The sequence below is a fragment of the Zootoca vivipara genome, chromosome 6 (genome assembly GCF_965207765.1).
Source record: "Zootoca vivipara chromosome 6, rZooViv2.hap1.1, whole genome shotgun sequence".
NCBI classification, from domain to species: domain Eukaryota; kingdom Metazoa; phylum Chordata; class Lepidosauria; order Squamata; family Lacertidae; genus Zootoca; species Zootoca vivipara.
This window is the reverse complement of record NC_142589.1, coordinates 92,257,875-92,278,969: the sequence shown is the minus strand read 5'-3', so window position 1 is coordinate 92,278,969 and position 21,095 is coordinate 92,257,875. Positions and strand designations below refer to the sequence as shown.

General features: G+C 50.5%; 1 protein-coding gene across 2 annotated transcripts in view; it reads left to right on the top strand.

Moving 5' to 3' along the window:
• The window catches only part of MIDN (midnolin), a 45,285-nt gene extending 24,936 nt beyond the window's left edge, over nucleotides 1–20,349 (top strand). For both annotated transcript variants that reach the window (XM_035118677.3, XM_035118678.3), the window contains exons 5-8: nucleotides 6,216–6,602; nucleotides 8,220–8,352; nucleotides 9,606–9,902; nucleotides 18,141–20,349. In XM_035118677.3, coding sequence (XP_034974568.3) covers nucleotides 6,216–6,602; nucleotides 8,220–8,352; nucleotides 9,606–9,902; nucleotides 18,141–18,403 — 1,080 coding nt within the window. In that variant the 3' untranslated portion in view covers nucleotides 18,404–20,349. The remainder of the gene's footprint in view (nucleotides 1–6,215; nucleotides 6,603–8,219; nucleotides 8,353–9,605; nucleotides 9,903–18,140) is intronic.
• The last annotated feature ends 746 nt before the right edge of the window (nucleotides 20,350–21,095 follow it).

The following is a 21,095-nucleotide window of genomic DNA, read 5'->3' as shown; positions in this document are numbered from 1 at the left end:
TTATCTCTGCTTCCAAGGCAGCTGGCTTTCTGAGCGTGTGCAGAGTTTCATTCTCTTCCCCCCCCTGCCTTTGGAGTGGGTGTTTTGCGCGAGGTGTGTACGTGTATTTCATATTAGGGGAGCTGACGAGTTAAGGGACATCGGCCAGAGTGTGGGCTCAGCCTAGCCGCAGCCAAGTGATAAAGCAGCTGTTTTGCATGCAGAATGTCCCAGATTCCAATTCCCAGCACCCTCTACAGGTAGACAAGAATGAGCCAGCCAGACAAATAGGCAATAAAGCAGCTTCCTGTGTTCCTGGCTGTAAACCAGGAAGTGGCAACAATTCCTTAGAGCAGGCACAGAGTGCCTGGCAACCAGAACCAGACCTACAGAGCTAAGGGATTTAGGGAACTGCATATCCACACTGGAAGGTGCAACCTCAAGCCGTCTTCCTTCCCATTTGTAAAAAAAAAAAGTGGTGTCTCTATGAGCCTGCTTACTTTCCTCTTCCCTCCCCAGACCTCTTTCCTTTTGTGATGTGTTATTTGAAATGCGCCGCTTCATTCATAAAGTGGGAGGCATACCGCTAGGGTCACCTAGTCCAACCCCTTGCAATGACTCAGACCTGGGTATGTTTATTTTCCTTCTTAAAACGCCCCCCCAAAAAAACTTACCTGCATTAGCGCTCTCCCCCCCCCCTCTCTCTCTCTCTCAAAAACCAGGCCAAATAACGTATAAAGCTGGCACCTGAGTTGGCCAACATGGTGTCCTCCTGGCATTTTGGGACTCCCAGTTCCCACCCGCCCCTTGCCCCCAGGCATCAGCTGTGCTGGCCGGGAACTGTAGTGCGAAGCACCTGGCGGGCGATGGGAGTGTGTGCCAGGCGGGTGTCCTCGTTCGTGGTTCCTTTGACCCGTTGTCTCTGATGACAGGCTGGACCTGGGTGCTGCTTCTGCCTATTTGTGTGTGTTTGGTGCCTGCTTGCAGATAATGGGGCCTCTTCCTCTCCTCTCTCTCTCTTTCTTTCTTTCTCTCTCTCTCTCTCTCTTTCAAAAGAAGCGAGCGCCAGGGGAAGATTTTATTTTTAGTCCTGCCAGCGTCCTGTGGCACTGAGGTAGCTGGTACTCAGGGCATCAGGCTCCGGTTAATGACAGCGAAGGGCGAATCTCCTCCATCTTCAGCTTGGCCTCTGACGTCAGAGGAAACGCGAGGAGGAGGGCAGAGCGAGAGACGGGCTCTCTTCTGCGGCAGGGGCAGAGTGCGTTAATGGTTAGAGCGCCAAGCAGAAAACAGATGGCAGTTTTTTAAAAAAACAACTGAGGAGGGGGCGTTGAGCCTTAGGGGGCTCAGAGCTATGAGTCACGGGTGGGTTTAGTTTTCTCCAAGCTGAAGAGGCTTGGAGAGCCCTCAGTTCTTATTTCAAAGAGCTGTGGAACTGCAAGGGGGATCCCCAAGAATCATATAGCCCAACCCCTTCCAGGGGAGCATTTTTGGGGGTTTTTTGGCATCAAATGCATGTAGATTCTAAGCTATTTCCCCTGTACTGGTGCATAATCCTGAATTAATTTGATATTGGTGTTTGTTTGGCTCATTTCTCCCCCCCCCCCCCCGGTGCTATATCTTCAGTCACGGAGTCTGTGAAATGGGTTTGCAATATCCTCTGAGGCTGCAATGCTATAATGTGCGGTCGTTATTTCATTTGTTCTCTATTGCTTCGCGCTATTAAAACGCTTTGTGGTCAAGTTTATTGCCCTTGCAATTTGCTGGGGCTTGTGTGTGTGTGTTCCTTTTTTATTTATCAATGGCTGGCTTTTCTGGCGCCCCAGCCCTGCGAGGTGGTTCTCTGCATTTCTTCTCCCTCGTTCTACTGGTGCCTAGTTTCTATAATAAACAGATAATCTGTTTGGCTGGAGATGGGAGGCAGAATACACCCCCCTCCACAAAATTTATCCCCCTTTTGCCAGGCAATCCCAAAAGACTCCTTGAGCGCCACTGAAATCCCAGCAGAGGGGCTGCTTACGAATTTACAGCAGTGGGGGGGGGGGGAGAGAGAGAAAGAAGAGTTATCCTTGGACGAAAGGCTCCCCCCAGACCTTTTCTGCATATGGAAATTGCCATCTGGGCTGGCGTGAAGCTTTTGAGAACAAAGGAGCGCCTTCCATTCAGCTGGTGGAGCGATATTTTTTTTTGGGGGGGGGGAGAGCCTAAAAAAAAAAAGCATGCATTTTTTTTCTGATGGAGAGGTAGAAAGATTCTCTTCCAGCTGCGTGCAGCAGACAGCCCCTCCCCTTCACTGTTTAATCAAAATCAATAATAAATACTGCTTGCTGCACATTTCACGGTGGGGGGGGTTAACCTGGCGGGTGTCCAGCAGTCTTTTGTGCCGCCGGTGGGGGCGGTCGCTGCAGGGAGAGACAAGGACCGGGAGTCGTGACTTGCAGCCGGCGGATGGGGGGACGGACACACGAGGGTGCTTTTGATGGCAAAGGCTCCATTGCGGCTGGGCTGATTTGGAATTTTGTGACTGGCGCATGCACGGGGGGGGGGGTGCCAGACGCCTGGAGATTTGGAGAACCCAGCTTCCCCCCCCTCTGCTTTCTGCCCCCCCAGCTCTCCAGACTTGGGGGTGGGGGGAGGCCAAGTTTCTAGTACTGTAGATCTGCCCTGGGTCACCTCAAGCCCTCATTGAGGTTGTCATAAAGGGAAGCATTTGTTCTGGCCCTGATGGAAGAGGCCATCCTTTGCTTCCTTGCACTCGCAGATAGACTGCCCTTTTGCATGCCTGTTCCATTTACTAGCGGTAGCTCCAAATATTTGGTTGCGCTTACAGTCTTGGGCTTCGGATGCAAATGAAGGCAGGAAGGGTAGACCCTGTGACAGAGGACAATCTTCGCTTCCCTGGGGATAGCAATGCTCAATCTACAGCTAGAGGGGCTTCACTCTGCACATGCTCAGGAGCCCCTCAAGGTCACCATTCCTGGGTATTTTTTAGCTAGTTCCATCCCAGTGTTGGCTAAGAGAGTAAAGACACAGTTACCAGGTCTGAATATTCTAAAGTGCATGATTTGTTACATCAATTTATATTTTTTAACAAACTGGGTTTTTGTTTTGTTTGTTTTTTGCTTGATGCTTTCGGCATCTTGTTTTGTTTTGTTTACGGCATTGTTCCTGCAGAAGAGAGCAGAGTCGACATCCGTCGCACTTATTCTGTTTAGATGCGTTCCAACCTTTTGAAAATAATAAGTTGCGTGCTAGAGGTGGTTTGAGGTCTGCTTCTTGCAGATAGCAGCCTGCTAACCCAACTTCCCGGGTGTCCGAAACTCAGCTTCGCTGCTTTTTCGCCCACTGCCTGTATCCGGCCGATTCACTTGCCCCCCCCTCAGTTCCCACGAGTTTCTCAGAAACTTCGAAGCCGGGGTGGGTGGGTGTTGTCTTCCGTGTGTCGATGGGGCATGAGCAGTTGTGGGGGGGAAGTCTAGGGGGCCGAGAGCATCCCAGCAGGTGCCGGGGGGAGGGTTGAGCAGGGTCATGGATGACGCAAGGAGCGTTTTTGGGCGATTTTAGATTTATTTTCTCTCTCCCTTTCGCTTACGTTTCTGCAGCAGCAGGAAAGAGTTTGTTTGTGTGCATTGCAAAAAAAAATAATTCGGAAGTGTCGGTTGAAGAACTCCTAAGCAATGATAAAAGCAGAAGGGGAACTCTGCTCCTAAACCCCCCACAAATCCCTAAGGCCTTGTATGCCTCCTTCCGGCAACTCCTGCAACCAGTCTGGTTGCCGAACGCTTTGCTCTGCTTCCCTTTGGACCCCGAGGCCGGGGATTGAGCTTGGCGCCTTCTGCATGCGGCGCAGGTGTCCTAGCGCAGACCTTTGTAGCCCTTCCATTTCGTAGAATTGTCGGAAAGGGACCCCGAAGCTCATCTAGCCCAACCCCCCCCCCAATGCGGGAACCTTTTGCCCCACGTGGGACTCGAACCCAGAACTCTGGAATTAGTAGTGCCTCGTGGTTTTAAACACTCGCACGCTTCTCGGCTGCTTTGCAGACCCTTATCTCGGTGGCGGGAACCAGATTATTATTCGGCTTGCTTCTCTTATGCTTTAACTTCTTGAGTTGGCAAGGGCAAAATGTCTAGTTAACGTCCTTTTAAAAGACTCCACCCTAGACCAGCGAATGCCACCTGGTTAAGCAAATATTTACTGCTGTCACCCCACACCAGCCCCTCCCGGGGACCAGGGCTTGTTCTGGGGTTTCCCCACCCAAATCCCGTCAGATCGCACAGGTGTGTTGGGTTTTATGGTCTGCCCACGGTGGTTTATGATTCTCTCGGGGCATTGACTGCAACGAGGTGGAGATGCGCGGCGGGGCCTGTGTTTTGAGAAACCCGGCCCTCAAATCTGCTGGCTGTCTCCTCTCCCCCTTTGCCACTCCAGTGGAGCATTAGCCCTGGCAGGCAGAAATCTGTCAGGTGCAGCTGCTCTCAAACTTGGAATGACGGGAGGCATTCCATGTTGAACAGGCTGCCTGCCACGTGACCCAGCCTTTGAACTGTGAGCAGTGCGGTTTCGATGCGAGGACTTTGCTCTCGATTTGACTAATCCTCCGCTGGAGACCTGGGCGAAACGGAAACTGTTCCTAGGTTGCTGTGTTTGTAACGACGGGAGGAGGCATAATAATAATAATAATAATAATAATAATAATAATAATAATAATAATAATAATAATAAATTTTTATTTGTATCCCGGCCGAGGCCGGGCTCAGAGCAGCTAACATAAAAACAACACAATATGCATAAAAACAGACAACAATTAATTAAAAAGCAAGACCCGAACTGTGAGCTGCCTCTGAAACCAGGCTTTTTCCAGGTAGCTGCTCACCTGTGGCGAGTTGGGCTGGGTCTCCAAGCGACTCTATGCGGAAGTGGGGTTTTTTTTTATTTAAAAAAATCCTCCCCTGTTCCTCCTTTGGAGAATTCACCCAACGCTGCATAAATGCTGTCCAGCTTCTGCGAGGTGCGGTCGTGGAGTATGCGGGGTGTGTGAGAGAGAGCAGGGAACCAGCGAAAACAGACTCTGAATACTGAACCCATTTCCATCTTGAGCACTGCGCTCCCAGAGCACAGTGAGGTTTGCAGCCATGAGGTCTAGCAACTTGATTTTCACTCACTACCCAAGTACATTTGTTATCGTACGCTGCTCTGGGACTTAACGTGAGGAGCGTATCCAAATCTATTCATCCACTACATATGTTTGGAAGCCCGGTTGCTTTGTGTCTGTTCGCATTTTGAGATATCGTAAACTGAGTTTTCGCAACTGCTCAAGGAACAGGTGTGTTTGTCCATTTGCATGCAGCTGGGGGACCATTTCGACTCAAGAAAGCAGGCCGAACCTTTTGAAACAGCCCACGATCTCAAAAGGAGCTGGATTTGACCACTGGTTCCAAAACTGCATGAAATCTGACCACTTGATCTCAAAACAGCACTGATTTTTAACCTTGTGGCTTCCAAGCTGTGGTGATTTTGACCCCTTGATTTCAGGGTGGACTTGATTTAAATCTTTTTTTTAAGAAAGACTCATTCTTGCTGGTATAATCTTAATTTTTACAACCAGCTGAAGGTTTTTGACTGTTTTTACAGTTCTATCAAAAATGACTGCTTTGGTTATACTATTAGAAATAAATAGACAGGTAATTGTGAAATTTTTGTGTTAACTGCTTATATTTGGACAACTTTTCTGGTAATTGTGAAATTTTTGTTTTAACTGCTTATGTTTGGACAACAGCAGAAAAGGAGAAAAATAATCATTTCCTTAATAACAATTTAAACAATTTATTTAACCAAAATGATAACATTATAGCATATGTATCAATGTTTGTTAACTGATGTGGTTAAATGGGTTTAAAAAACAACAACAAACCAACTTTGAGTTTTACACACTTGAAAAACTTAAAACACATTAATAGCCTTTGGAGTATAATGTAACTTAAATAGAAAACTATCTTTAGAAGAAGAAAAATTCCTCCAAAAGCATTTTATTTTAAAAATCCAATGGAAATAAAGAAAATTCTGATTTAAATCATAAAATCATTTTTAAAAAAATATTTAAATCATTGAGTTTTATCCACTCTCAGCGCTTGTGGTCCACCCCCCTTCTGCAAATTCCGAGGTGTAAAAATGAATCTGGCTTGTTTTGTTTTTGATACCTGCGTCTTCTCATCTCCTCCTCTTCTTCCCTCCCCAGGTAAATGACTTCCTGTCGGGTCGATCTCCTCTCACCCTGGCCCTGCGTGTTGGGGACCATATGATGTTTGTCCAGCTCCAACTCGCGGCCCAGCAGAACGGCGGCCAACTTCAGCACCGCCACCTGATCGCCAGCCGCGGCGAGCCCCCGGCGGCGACGCCCCCGGCCGGCCCCAACTGCCCCGCTCTCCACGGGGGCAGCCATGCCCCAGACTTCGCCCGGGTCCCCGCCCCGCCCGCTTGCCAGGAAAGCCCCGCCTCCCCATCGCAGGCCCCGCCCACGTACTGTAGCTCCGCCCACCCGACGCCCGTCACGGCCGGCATGTTCCGCTCGCATGGGGCCCAGGCGGCGAGCGGCAGCGCAGGGAACGCCTCTTCGTGTTCGGAGGTGAGTCGTGGTCTCGCCTGCAGCAGGCCAAGGGGAACCTAGTCCAGCCCAATCTTTTTGCCCAGCACGAGACTCGAACCCACAACCTGAGCCTCATGTCTGAGCTATTCCAATGGGGGATTGTTTTAGGAAAATAAGGTTTTCAGTGTCGGGGCCCTCTAGGTCTGAATTGGGTGAGGGGGTCTTCTCGTCCACCGTCACAGGAAGAAAATATGTCTGGTTTTGGTGTATTGATGTCAGAAAAACCAGGCAGTATAGGAAGCAAGGGTGCCTGATTTGGGAAGCCGTGGTGCCAAGAATCTGTTGGCTCTGGTTGCAAACTCCCGTTGATTTCTCCACCCTGCCTTGGGAAAGGAGACTTTCCCACCAGTGTGCAATGAGCAAAACTGCCGCAGATCCTCGCCAAGGGCCGAGTTCGGCAGCAGGGCAAGAGGAAGTTCGTGCTGGAACCGAATGTTGAGAATTGGGGGGTAGGAGTTAAAAAAGCAAGTTTCGAGTCCCCAGTGGTTGCAAAAGGCAGGTGTGTGGAGCTCATAAGTTGAAGGTGGGAGGGTTGCTTCCGATTTTCTTAGCTCGCCTCTCCGCAGTGAGCAGCTCGTGGCAGCTAAGCCCTGCTCTTAAGTAGACCCGTTGAAATTAATGCACGCAACTAACAGAACGCAAGCCCGTTCATTTCAGTTGGGAAGTGTTAACAGCATGAGGGTCATCGGTTCAAGTCCCACGTTGGGCGAAGGATTCCTGCATCGCAGTGGTTTGGACTCTGTGACGATCCCTTCCAACAGTTATATGATCTCACTGTATCCCCCCCCACACACACACCTTGTTCAAAAGTTTAACCAAGGGCTAAAACCAGGGTCTGGTCTTCAAAGCTGCTGCCATCCTCTGGCTCCTGAGCATGTGCAGAGAGCCCCTGCATGAAAGCTTTGAGCCCCACATTTGGACAAAAGATTCCTGCATTGCAGGGGGTTGAATTGAGTGACCCTCGTGGCCCCTTCTACAATTCCATGAGTCTATGAAACTCCACGATCTTGGGCAGAAGCCTCTTAAGGTTCTAGTCCTCATGAGGGGCCGATTTAGATAGGGAGCTCCCTTGTACAGACCACTGGTCCTTCTGCTTATGTATTGTCTACACTATGGGCAGCGCCTCTCCAGAGACGTTCCTGGCCCTATCTGCAGAGCATTAAACGTTTGGGGGGGCCTTCAACATGCAAGGCAGGTGTCCTGGAACCAAGCTGTGGCCTGTCACCAATTAGGGCCAGAAATCTGCCGCATGCAAAGTAGAGCATTGGTCCATCTCGTCTGCACTGACTGGCATCGGCTCTCGGGGGAGGGGTTTAGATCTCCCTGGAGATTGAATCTGCATTCAGACCAAATGCTCTCCCATTGAACCCACAGCTTTTCTTGCCCTGCCATCAGAAAGCACCCTATGTTTATAGAAAAGCCTTTTCTGAAGATGGGTTGGGGCAGGGGTTTGCACCTCTATTCAGGAGGTTTTCTAAGCAGAGGTTGTCCGGAATTCGTTACCTGTGGTTCTGGGGGTTGGACTAGATGACCCTGGGGTGTCCCGTCCGATTCTTTGCACAGACTTCAATTTTTTTTCCTGCCCTCCTTTCACAGGTTGATTGCGCCACGCGGAGCAAACCTTCGCCCAGTGCCAGCCAGGTTCAGCCTTCCCGACCCCGTAAACCCGGCGCCGTGATCGAAAGCTTCGTGAACCACGCTCCAGGTGTCTTCTCGGGGACGTTTTCTGGTACGTCTCGGTTGACCCTTATCTTCTCTTCCTACAACCCCTCCACCTTCCGTGGGAACAAAATACAGCTTCATGTTGGGGTGTGGTGTGGTGTGCAAGCTTCAGAACATCACAGGATGCTTCTCCTGGCTGAGGAAGAGTCCTGAAGCTGACGGAAGCCCATGTGCCATTTTTACAAATGAAAATGGACCTGAATGAACCATGGGAGCCAAATGATGGGTTTCTGTAGGAAGCAGGTCTGAACCTGATCTGTGCTGGTTTCCAACAAGAGAAACCTAAGTGAATTTTGGAGCTCAACATTTCTTTAAAATTGTATCTGTTTGCTGCTATTATTATTATTATTATTATTATTATTATTATTATTATTATTATCATTTATTAAATGGGCTTGTTAGTTCTGGTTTGGGAAATCTGTGACAACCCAGCCCCTTCTAAGGATGTTGCAGGACTCTGGTATATCCACCAGCATTAGCCAGCATGACTAGTGGTTGGAGATAAATTGGGGTTGTATTCTAGACTTATTCAACTATTGGTCCCTCAAATGTTGTTGGCTAAATCTCTCATCATGCCTAACCACTGCTTGGGGGGGGGTAGTGGGGGTTTGTAGTTTGGAGAGCCAGAGTTGGAATACTCTCTCGTTGTCCAGCAACATTGAAGAAACTCATCAGGGGGGGGGGGTTAAGCAGAGGTTGGGCCGGCCACCTGCCAGGGATTATTTTGCTGTGATTCCCAATTTCAGAGGGTTGGACTGGATTCTGTTGATTCTAAGAGGGGTGGGATGTACCCCAGCCAAGCTTTTAAAAAACAAACAAAACAAAACAAAAAACCCTAAGGAAAACACTCAGAGAGTTTGCTCCCTAGCCCAGATTATTGCCACTTCCTCTTCTCATGAGGACTAGAAACCTGCCCTTCGAAAGCTTTAGCATTCATCCTAAGCGAACACAGGAAAGGGAAGTTAACAAGACTCACATCAGGAAGAACTTTCTGACAGTCTCCCTCTGCAGGTGGCGGCCTCTCCTCCTTCCTCCTCGGAGGCTTTTCGGGAAGTTGAGATTCCTGCGTTTCCGGGGGTTGGGCTGGATGACCTCTGGGAGTGTCCCTGCCCACTCTACAATTCCGAACTCTCCCTTCCGACCACAAACACAAATTCGGGGGGGGGGTTGGGTTATACCGGGATGTGTTTGGATTGAAGCTTGCGAAATGATAAGCTTGAGGACTAGCGCCTTGACCTTGCTTCTGCTTCTCCCTCGCAGGCACCTTGCACCCGAATTGCCAAGACAGCAGCGGGCGGCCCCGGCGGGACATCGGCACCATCTTGCAGATCCTCAACGACCTCCTGAGCGCCACGCGGCACTACCAGGGCATGCCGCAGTCCCTGACGCAGCTGCGGTGCCAGACCCAGTGTTCTCTCTCCTCGGCCTCGCCGTCGCCGCCCCAATCCCCAGATCTCGCCACCAACACTACCTCAGAGAAAATCACAGCAGCTGCTAGCCAGTCCTTATACTTGGGGCCCCCGTGCGCCAGCCAAGTGCCAGCCTCTAAGCCTTCCGGTGAGTTGGGGTGTGTGTGTCTTACTCCCTCTGAAAAAGAGCCCGGAATATGGCTCGGCTCCGGCATCTAACGAAAAAGCCTCTGGTCATGAGGGCTAGGAACTTGCTTTGCAAAGGGAAGGGCTGTTGGTCAGTGAGGGAGCCGCTGCTTTTTGCATGCAAAGGGCCAGAGTTCGAAAGCCGGCCTCTCCAGGTAGTAGGGCTCTGTCTGAAACCCCTGCTGGTCAGCACAAGTGCGCTAGATCGAGTGATGCACAGAATAAGCCAAGTCCCAAATTTGGAACCATGAGGGCTAGCGTCTTGACTTTCGTGGCTCCGCAAGGAGCAGCCTTGTACATGGATATATTTTAGTCAGTGCCATAGCCCCAAGGAGCTTTCCTCGCACAAGTTCAGTTCTCCGGCGGCACCTCCCCTGCTTCCGAAACCCTGGAGAGCTGCTGCCGGTCAGTGCAGGCAGTATTGAATTAGATGGGCACGTTGCGTTTGCTCCTTTTCCCCATTCCTCCCTTCTTAAAAAATGCAGCCTTGAAGGGCCTCTTAACGTCTACGTGGAAATGGGGCACAGCAAAAGGAGAGGACTTGATTTATTTTATTTATTTTATTTCATAATGGCTCTTCCCCGCCCCCCTTTTGCCAAGTGATAAGTTACCCCGGCTGTGCACGGTGGGGTGTTTTGTGTTAAATGCAGAAACTCTCCCTGGAAGTCGGGGAGGGAGAGAGAGAGCGAGGAGGAGAAAGATGTGCTCCTGATTTTCTATTTGGCTTGGATATATTCTAGGTCAGGGTGACCCTGTTTTCTGCCAAGGATGTAGCAAACAGCTTCTGTCTGGATGCTAAAAGGTGGCATTAAACGCTTTGCAAACCCGGGAGACGTCTTCTGGAGCCTGTTCCCAGTTTTAGCCTCTTTCGTTGGGTTTCCGCGGTGCAGTTTGTGTACGCCGGCCTGCCTGCCTCTGCCGAAAACGGCTTTTTCTCATGCATGCTTTTAATGGGCCACTTTGCCTTCACAACCCGTTCTTCCCAGTTTGGATCTGCTAAATTGGGGGTGGGTTCCCACCCCTTCCCTCTGGCGAAAGCGAGAATCTTCATTTGCGCTCCTTTTCAGTTATCTGCCCTCTTTACTCTTCTTTTGGCAGATCTCCCAAGATCTCTGCCCTCAGGCGCTTACAGATTAAAGCCGATTTAGACCGCTCCAGAGGTTTTGAGCAGCGCCCCCCCCTGCCCCCTTCCTCCGTTCACTGGTGGGAACTGTAGTTTGAAGCGTTCAGAGGGCGCCGGGCTATGGAACGCTGGGGGGGGGGAGTATGTGAATGAGTTTTGACCATCCTATCCTACTTATTTTAAGTCCCATTGGGCTGAATGAGTCATTTTGCAGCCGAGGGACACCTGGGAATGCCCTGCGAGATCGTAGTTTCATTTGGGGGAATCATAGGATGGTAGAGTCTTCTAGTCCAACCCCCTGAAATGCAGGAACCTCTCTTGCCTGAACTGGGTTTAGAACCCATGACCCTGAGATTAGGAATCCCATGCGATCCCAAAAACCTGACCGAATGTTGCATGAGGAAGAGCTGGATTCGTTCTCCAGAGACGCTGGGATCCCAGCACAACAGTGCAATTTCCATGGTCCTTCCCCGCCACTCATTCAGTCCCCCACAACAACCCTGCAAGGGAGGTTAGGCCAAGAGGCATTGCAACCGCTGTCCCCCGGGAAAATAGGGTGCAGTTCGAACCCTGGTCTCTAATGGGTCCTAGTTCAAAATTTTACCCACTGGGCCACTGTTGCAGTGAGGAACTACAGAACTCCCTGCCGCAGGAGATCCGTTGAAATTCACATCCTATTCCTTCCGGTGGGTCTACTCTTGAGTAAACCCCAGTTGGCCACCCCACTTCACCACCCCCCTTTTGTGTGCTGTTGATTTTATTCTTCCTCACTAGCTACGTTCTCTCTTCATCTCACTGTTGCGAGTTCGAGTTCCGCCGTGGGCGAACATTTCCCGCATCACAAGGGGTTTGGGTCTGGATGACCATCAGGGTCCCATTCCTCTTATCCATGTTGTTTTGCAAGCCCTGTGGGGCCGAGTAATAATAATAATAATAATAATAATAATAATAATAATAATAATAATAATAATATTTATTTATACCCCACCCTCCCCAGTCAAAACCGGGCTCAGGGCAGCTGACAAAGTAAAATTACAATAAGACATAAAAGATTAGTAGATTAATGGAGTGGGGGTGATCGCTGCTACGTGGATTCCTTCCTCCCTCTCTCCTTTTCTCTCTCTCTGCTTTCACGCCTCTTCCTCTCCGAACCCTGTAGGCTGGGTGGCAAAGGCCCCCCCCCGTCACAAAAATAACAAGGCGAGTTGGCGGGGGTGCAGCAGAAAAACCGACATGGTTCCTGCTTTTCTTTCTCCTCGGCGGCCCACTCCCCCCCCCCCCCGCCACCTCTCTCTGTGGCTCAAACGGAAAAAATTGGAGGCTCGTCTTCTGCCTGCCACCCTGTTTGACGTCTGCGGGAAAGAGGTTGACAGCTCTCTGTCTGGCAGCCAAGTTCTGGCAGGGCGGCGTTCCAGGCTGGGAGGACAAGGGGCGGCTCTGCCTCCCCCCCCCAAAAAAAAAATCTGGCCATAGCCTCCGACTTTCCTTCCCTGCCCCTCCTGCCTCTCTTTGTGTCTCTACCTCATTTGGGTTATTTTTTAAAACACGATTGGGTTTGCAATTTCCCTTGCTGTGAGCATTTCAGGTAGCAGACAAGTGTGGGATTTCCCCCCCCTCCTCTCCCTCTCTCCCTCCCTCTCTCCCTCCCCCCCCTCTCTCTCACCTGCTCTCCTCCCCTCCAGGAATTTTGGACCAGGCCATGCTGGATTTGAACCCGCTTCATCTTGGTTTGACCTACACCCAGCCCAGGCTACACACACACACACAAAAACCCAACAACTGCACTGTGTTGCTGTGCAGGAACGAAAGGGAACGCAGATGAGCCTTGGCCGTAAGCGGTAGCTGCGAGGCTGTTCCCGCTGCCCTCGATTTAAGTCCCTAGTCCTCATTGAGGCTGGGGTGGGGAGATGGCTCCAGGCTTAGACACCCTGTATGGAAACACAAAAGCATTTGGTGGGACCTAGAAATACCCCGCAAGATTTGATGGGGCTTAGAAACACCCCGCAAGAATCACTTTCCCCCTCCCTTGGGGACCTCGGACAGCCCACCCCACACGCTCTCCAGAACCCTTGAGCTCCTCTCCTCCTCCTCCTCCTCCTCTTCACACGCTGCCCTATATCCGTCGCACGACACCTGCCAGAGTGGGTGCCCCCCCCATCTGCCCCCCCTGCCGAAAGACTGTCACCTGGTGACGTGCGACGTCTCTGCAGTTCTTTACGCTTGTGCATGAATCATGAGTGTTGTGCATAGTTCGGATTCCACCCTCCGAGCCTGCTGCTTGCTGGCCGGTCCCCCTCCGCTGCATATCTCCCCAATCCAGCCACTTTCCTTCCTTGGGGGGGGGGAGGAGTTGGGCGGAAACTGTTTTTTGGGGGGGTGGCGTGGCTGCCAGAACATGCCGAACTGTGTCAAGCGTGGCTTTGCCCCCAGTTTTTGTGTGCACACCTGCAAGTTGGCGGTTGCGTTCATCAAGGGGGCGACGGAGGAAGCAAGCCCCACCCCACCCCCTCATTTCTTAGATCCTCTTAATTTTTTTTCTTCTCACTGCTTAAAAACAGGTCACCTTCCTTTCTTGCCCCCGTCTCTGAACCATTAAAGGTTTTGATGGCTGGTGTGTTGGTAGTGGGGCTGGGGTCTAGGGGGCAGACCGCCACTTCCCGACCTAGAATCATAGAGTTGGAAGAGACCACAAGGGCCATCCAGTCCAACCCCCTGCCAAGCAGGAAACACCATCAAAGCATTCTTGACATATGCCTGTCAAGCCTCTGCTTAGAGACCTCCAAAGAAGGAGACTCCACCACACTCCTTGGTAGCAAATTCCACTGTCGAACTGCTCTTACTGTCAGGAAGTTCTTCCTAATGTTTAGCTGGAATCTTCTTTCTTGTAGTTTGAATCCATTGCTCCGTGTCCGCTTCTCTGGAGCAGCAGAAAACAATCTTTCTCCCTCCTCCATATGACATCCTTTCATATATTTGAACATGGCTATCATATCACCCCTTAACCTTCTCTTCTCCAGGCTAAACATACCCAGCTCCCTAAGCCGTTCCTCATGAGGCGTTGTTTCCAGGCCTTTGACCATTTTGTTGGCTCCAAATGCTGCTCCTTTTCGGGTGGGGGGGGTAACGTTGTTGTTGTTGTTGTTGTTCCAAAAAATGTGTCTGGATTGAATTGGAAGAGCCCCAAAGCTGGATCAGGCCACAGAGGACCCAACTAGTCCAGCACCCATAGAGCCTAGGAATCAAGATAGACTGCGTGAAAGGAAGTACGGCGAGAAAAGAGCAGCCATTCAGGTTTTTTGGGGGTGGGTGGGATGTCCCATTTAAATGGGAAACCTTGGCTAGTTTGCAGGTAATTTTTGCAGGAATCTTTCACCCAACATGGGGCACAAAACCCCACAATACTGAGATTTAAGTCTCATGCTCTACCGACTGAGCCACGGGTAGGCAAACTAAGGCCCGGGGGCCGGATCCGGCCCAATCGCCTTCTAAATCCAGCCCGCGGACGGTCCGGAAATCAGCATGTTTTTACATGAGTGGGAATCTGCTTTTATTTAAAATGCATCTCTGGGTTATTTGTGGGGCATAGGAATTTGTTCATTTTTTATTTTATTTTTCAAAATATAGTCCGCCCCCCCCCCCCAGAAGGTCTGAGGGATAGTGGACCGGCCCCCTGCTGAAAAAGTTTGCTGACCCCTGGACTGAGCTATCTCAGTTACGGTTTAGGGGTTTGCTTTTTATTTTGCTTGGAAATTGTTAGAAATCAGAGGTTTTAGAAGCGAAGTTCAATGGCTTATCTGTCAAGGATTCTTACGCTGCGATTCCTGTGGGTTGGGTCTCCGGTTTTGTTTCGTTTTGGCCCACGTTGCTGGAAAGAGCATGGGGGGAAAACAGTGCCTCTGTCCATGGGCAGAGGGCTCTTCAACCAACTCACCTCAAGTACAGGGTATTTAGTTTTTTTTTGGGGGGGTGGCATGCCATAGTCTCTGCAAAAGCATCTGCCGTAAACAAGGCTCTCAGGAGTGAGGGGCCTGGCGAGGCCCAGGGAGACTCCCAAGGGCCTGGTGCAGAACTCTGGAGGGCCACATGCAGAGAGCCAGTGGTTAAGAGTGTCAGGCCTGTTAGCAGACCCAGGTTCGAATCCCCACTCTGCCATTAAGCTCCTTGGGTGGCCGGTCATTGCCTCTCAGCCTAGCCCACCTCTCAGGGTTCTCCCCCACCACCACCCGCCAATTCATCCTCGCAACAACCCTTTGAGGTCGGCCGTGAGATGACTGGCCCAAGATCCCCTCCAGTCAGTTTCTTGGCCGATTGTGGATTCGAACTCTGCACCTCCAAGGTTGATATGCGACAGATAAAAACGACGAACGGCGATCGTCCCTTGATTTAATTCTGATTTTTTAACAAAACAAAAATTGCAGGGAGAGTCGAGGCAGCTGTGAAACCCCATGGATTGTTGAAGAGACCTCCCCAATTATGAAACCCTTTTGCTGTGTGTCTTGCCTGTCCACAGAGTCAGTCTCTCTCTCTCCCTCTCTCTTATCCGGAGGCGTTCGTGGTCTCCTCGGATGAATTCCTCTAGAATAAATACCGCCCCCAGATTATGTCCTGCCTGTCACCAACATGGCGCATACTTCCGCCTCCTGCTTCCCTTTGGCTCTCATTAGTGCGCATCGCTCAATCTTTTCTTCTCCTTCGGTTCCCCCCCTTCCCCCACGTAATTTGACGGGGGGGGGGCTGAGGCATGCAGCCTGGCTATCCATCGGCTTTTGCCTTTTTCGGTTTTTGCCTCCTAATCCGGGACTCTTAGCCACCTTGAGGGGGCGGTTTGAGTGTGGTGATGAAAACCACAAGGTTGCAGGTTCCGATATACGCTGAATATTCCTGCATTGCGGGGGGGGGTTGGACTAGATGACCCTCGGGGAGCCCCTCTACAGGCACTGGTGTTTTTTTTTCTAAAAAGAATATATGTTTAGGGGTACTCTCATTTTGACATACATACAGTAAAATGGACAAAACTGCAAAGATTCACAAAACGCTTAGGAGGAGGGGTGTCCTCCCCCCCTCTGAAAAAAAGCACTTGCAAGGTGGGCGTGAGGATTTAAAAGGTACCCCTTGCGTTCCTCGGAGGAAAAGTGAGATATAAATGTAATAAAGACGTCTCCGTGGTCAGGTTTTTGCAGGTTTCGTTTTCGCTTCCCTTCCCACCCCCCACCCCCCCGCTTAGCCGCTTTCTGGCGCCTCCATTCCCCCCCCCCGCTCTTGCAAAAAAACCACTCAATTGTTCTCCCGCCCACAGGCTGCTATAGCAAGCCGCGGAAAACAGAGAAAAAGGCACCCTTTTGACGGCAGAGAGTGGGAGGCACGAAGCCAGGGGTGACGGCTTGTTCTCCTCTGAGAGGGGAAGTGTTCGAAACCCTCCGGCGGCGGTGGGGGGGGGGAGAGAGCTAGAATGAGAAGAAAGAGAGAATATTTTTTTTAAAAAAAAGAAGTGTGCAAGAGAGCCATTGTTTTTGATGCTCCTTGAGCTTCCTGTCTCTGTTGCCATGGAGACAGGGTCCTAGTTCTCCACAGATGCTTCCCCCATGCTGAGGTGATGGAGGTAGGGGGGGGGGTCCTCCATTTCGAGGCTGGCACACCCGGCGCCTGAATTTTTCCTCTCCCCCCACATGCCTCCGATCTTGGTGGGAAAGCGGGGGGGGGGGGAGAGAGGTGTTGTTTTTTACGGAGCTGCGGCAAGCCAGGGCAGCCATCTTGTTTTATTTATTAAATTTGTAGGCTGCCCTCCCGCCGGAGCATCCCGGGGAGGTCGGCAGTATAAAAACACAACAGTGCGTAGAGGAATATTGGCCACCCGTCTTCCTGGAGAGACAGTGGAGTGCGCCTCCAGGGGGTGAAACCAAATAGCATTGGGGTGCAATTCTGGGCCGTGTGTATTTATACCCCGCCCATCTGGCTGGGTCTCCCCAGCCACTCTGGGTGGCTCCCAACAGAACACTAAAAACAGAATAAAACTTCAGACACTAAAAACTTCCCTAAACAGGGCTGCCTTCAGATGTCTTCCAAAAGTCAGATACTGCAGTTGTTTATTTCCTTGACATCTGGTGGGAGGGCGTTCCACAGGGCAGGCGCCACTACTGAGAAGGCCCTCTGCCTGCTTCCCTGTAACCTCACTTCTCGAAGCGAAGGAACTGCCAGAAGGCCCTCGGTGCTGGACCTCAAGGGTCTGGGCTGAAGTATGGGGGTGGAGACACTCCTTCGGGTCTACTGGGCTGAGGCCATTTAGGGCTTTCAAGGTCAGCATCAACACTTTGAATTGTGCTCAGAAAAGTATTGGGAGCCAATGTAGGTCTTTCAAGACCAGTGTTACGTGGTCTTGGTGGCTGCTCCCAGTCACCAGTCTGGGCGCCGCATTCTGGATTAGTTGTAGTTTCCAGGTCACCTTCAAAGGTAGCCCCATATAGACTGCATTGCAGTAGTCCAAGTGGGAGATAACCAGAGCATGGACCACTCTGGCGAGACAGTCTGCGGGCAGGGAGGGTCTCATCCTGCGTACCAGATGGAGCTGGTAGACAGCCGCCCTAGATACAGAATTAACCCGCGCCTCCATGGACAGCTGTGAGTCCAAAATGACTCCCAGGCTGTGCACCTGGTCCTTCAGGGGCACAGTTACACCATTCAGGACCCTGTCCCTCAACAAGCAGTGCTTCTATCTTGTCAGGATTCAACCCCAATCTGTTAGCCACCATCCATCTTCCAACCGCCTCCTGCAAGAGGTTTAGGGTCAGAGTTTTCCTTATCCTAGGTGGGCTGCCTTCCCTCGCGGAGACTGTTTAGATGACAATTGCAGCTCCCGCGATTGCCCAAACGGAGGTTTTTTCAGCTGGCGGATTAGTTGCTCTGCAGTCCCCTGATCACTGAGACCAGCAGGATTCCAGGACCGCAGAGAAAAGAAGATGGTAGACAGGGAAATAGTGTGTTTTTTGCATGGCTTTCTCAGAATTTCCCCGCGACCGTTTTATTTCCACAAGCCCGTTTCCGATGCCTCGTTTAACGTTGCTGTTTTTTCCCCCCTCCCAGGCGACCGGTTGCGGCAGACGGAGAACCGCGCCACGCGCTGCAAAGTGGAACGCCTGCAGCTCTTGATGCAGCAGAAGCGACTGCGCCGGAAAGCTCGGCGCGACGCTCGCGCCCCGTACCACTGGCTCCCGAACCGCAAGTCCAGCCGCACAAACAGCAACAGTAGCGTCTCCAGCGAAGGGAGCCTCGACCTGGACTTCGAAGACTCTGTGTGGAAACCGGAAGTCAAAGCGGACATGAAATCCGAATTTGTTGTAGCATAAAAGGAAGAAGAAGAAAAAATACCAAGACCGCAGGGAGGGGAGGGCGAAGAGACCGAAGCTTTGGGGGGGAGGGAGGGGGTGTCGAACGGGAAGCAGGGGGCGGGAAGAAAGACCATTTAGTAATAATTAATAATACGTTTTTGGTCCATGCGAGCAAAGTCCTTGGGTGCTTTGATCATTTTAGAAAAAAGACACACACACACACACACAGAAGAAAAAAAATTATTTGCTGTGGATCGCGGCGGACGGACCGTCCCTACGGAAATCTCTTTAGGCAGATTGTCCCTGTTGGAACAGTATTTTCTATTGTTTTCGAAACTCTGTTTTTGTTTTAAGAACTGCAACGGCTTGGGATGGAGCAAGAAACAGACGTTCCTTCCCAGGAAGTGGACTTGAAAGGAACTTTTTATTTTTTAAGAATTCGGTTGTCTCTCTCTCGGGTGTGTATGTGTGTTTCCCCCCCTCGTTTTCATTTCGCGGCATTTTTTTTTAAAAAAGGAGGATCCTTCGAACAGCTAGCTGCCTTAGACCGACGAGTGGAAGAGGAGAATGACCCCAGCCGGGGGGGGGGGGCAGTGAAGGGAGCTGGACTTTGAAATGTGCGGAAACTGGGAGGACTTTACAAACCTCTTGGTTTTCCTGGTTTCGTTAATTTTGGGGAAAGGCGGGGGGGGAAGAAAGAGGAGGAACCCTTATTTTGGGTGTTTGTCGAATGCTGCTCCCTTGCCTGTGAAATTGGCTGTGTTGTACCTTCCCGAAAAATTGGAGACGGTTTTGTTCCTTAAAAAACAAGCAAATGCCGAAAGCTTCCCTTTTTTTATTATTTTAACGTTTATCTGTCTAATGAATTGATTTGGTGGTTTCTGTGCATTCTTCAGGAGAAGAGGACGGGAGGGCCCAGATTCTGGATGTGGGGATTGGTTTAAATTTGTGGGGGGGGGGGGTTTAAAGAAAAAAGATGGATTTGAGGATGTGTGCATGTGCGTATGTATATCTCTTGTCTCTCTTCCTCCCCGTCCCGCATCCTTAAATAATATAGCATTTTGACCCCCTCCCCAGTCCTGTCAAATCAAACTGCTTTTCTCCCCCCCCACCCCGCCATTCCATCTGCATTGGGAGGAATCTCCATGCACTTTAGAGGTGTGAATTGTGAAGTAGTAGAAGCCTGGTTTTTTTCCATATTTAAAAAACAAAAACGAGCAGGGCAGGGAGAACGCCCTTCTTGACCTCATCCTGACTTCCTTTCCCCCTTTTGAGAGTTTCCTGTTTTGTTTTTCGCATTGCATTGCTTTTCTTTGCCACGATGCTTTTTTTTTATTGTGTGCATTAAAAATTAGAGGCAACTGGGAGTTTTCTCTCTCCCCCCGCCTTCCTTTATCGATGGAAGATAGTACCTAAGAGGTTTTGCGAGGCGAGAGATCCCTCCGAGACAAACCTCTGCAGCTCCTGGGGGAGTCAGGGGACCTCAGAACTGTCGCATCCCCCTAGCTCAGTGTCATCCGAAGTCCCCTCCTCGCCAGCAGCTCTTCGTTTGCACTCAAAGCACTCCACCACCAATCCTCTATAGCTCCTCCTCCTCCTCGTGGTATAGTCATCTCCCTGTGACTCCCATCGCTCTGGGCTGCCAAGCACCTTTCCCGTGTGAGGTTGCCCGGGATATTAGCCTGGCAGCACCCAGCGCTGCTTCTGCCGCTGCTGCTGTTCCCCGTTCCCGTTTTTTAGCTCCCGGAACAATAACCCGGAATATCCTCTTCCCACCACGCGGCGGAAGGCCCCCTCCACAGATAGAACTGCGATTCCGCACGTGTCCGAGCAGGAATCGAAAACGTAACCTCCCCGTTGTAGAGACCAATATTACTATTTTTTCAGGATCTCCCCCCCATCAGATTCTTCTCTGTTTGTGTGTGCGTGCGCGCTTTTTGAAATAAAGATTTAGTGACATAAAATAGGATCTAGTGATGCTTTTTTAGATACTTGGGAGGGGGGTGTTAAAAAAGAAAAATATTATTTATAGACTTAACAATGATCTGAGCCAGTAATTTTTCATAGGCTGTAGTGTTTTTTGGTTTTTCCTCCTCCTCTTTTTGTGCAAATCTAGCAACCACAGTGTGTGTGTGTGTGTGTGTGTGTGTGTGTAGAGAGAGAGAGAGAATGTGTATTCAGCAATAGGAGCGTAACATAAATGGGGGGTGAAGGGTGAGAATACATGTAGGATAACTTCGGATTTAGGCCTTAAAAGTTTCCAGCAATGTGGATGCAAAATAAAGGCATGCCACTGTTGCTCCAATAATTTCAGTGGGTCTGTAGACGCTGGGGGTTCACCTCTGTTTTCCAGAACAGGACATCCAAACCAGTTGAAAGCAGGCCACGCCTTGCAAAGTTTCCTGGGGAATTTTGTACTGAAGGGGCACAGCTGGGAGATGATATTTTTACCCTCTTGCAAAGGGTTGGACTCTGATAGCAATGGGGCAGTTACAGACGGACTTTCCTCCATTGGACATTTCCCCCCTTTATTTTACCTTTTTTCTTTCAAAGTGTGTATGTCTCTCTGTGTGCTATGTGTCAGATGAAACCATTCCCATGTCCTTGAATCTAGACCTGTGTGTGTGTGTGTGTGTTCACACCGTTACGTTAAGTAAGGGGACACTTGGAGGTTTTTACCGAAACAGCCAAATTAGGTTTTAATCCAGGG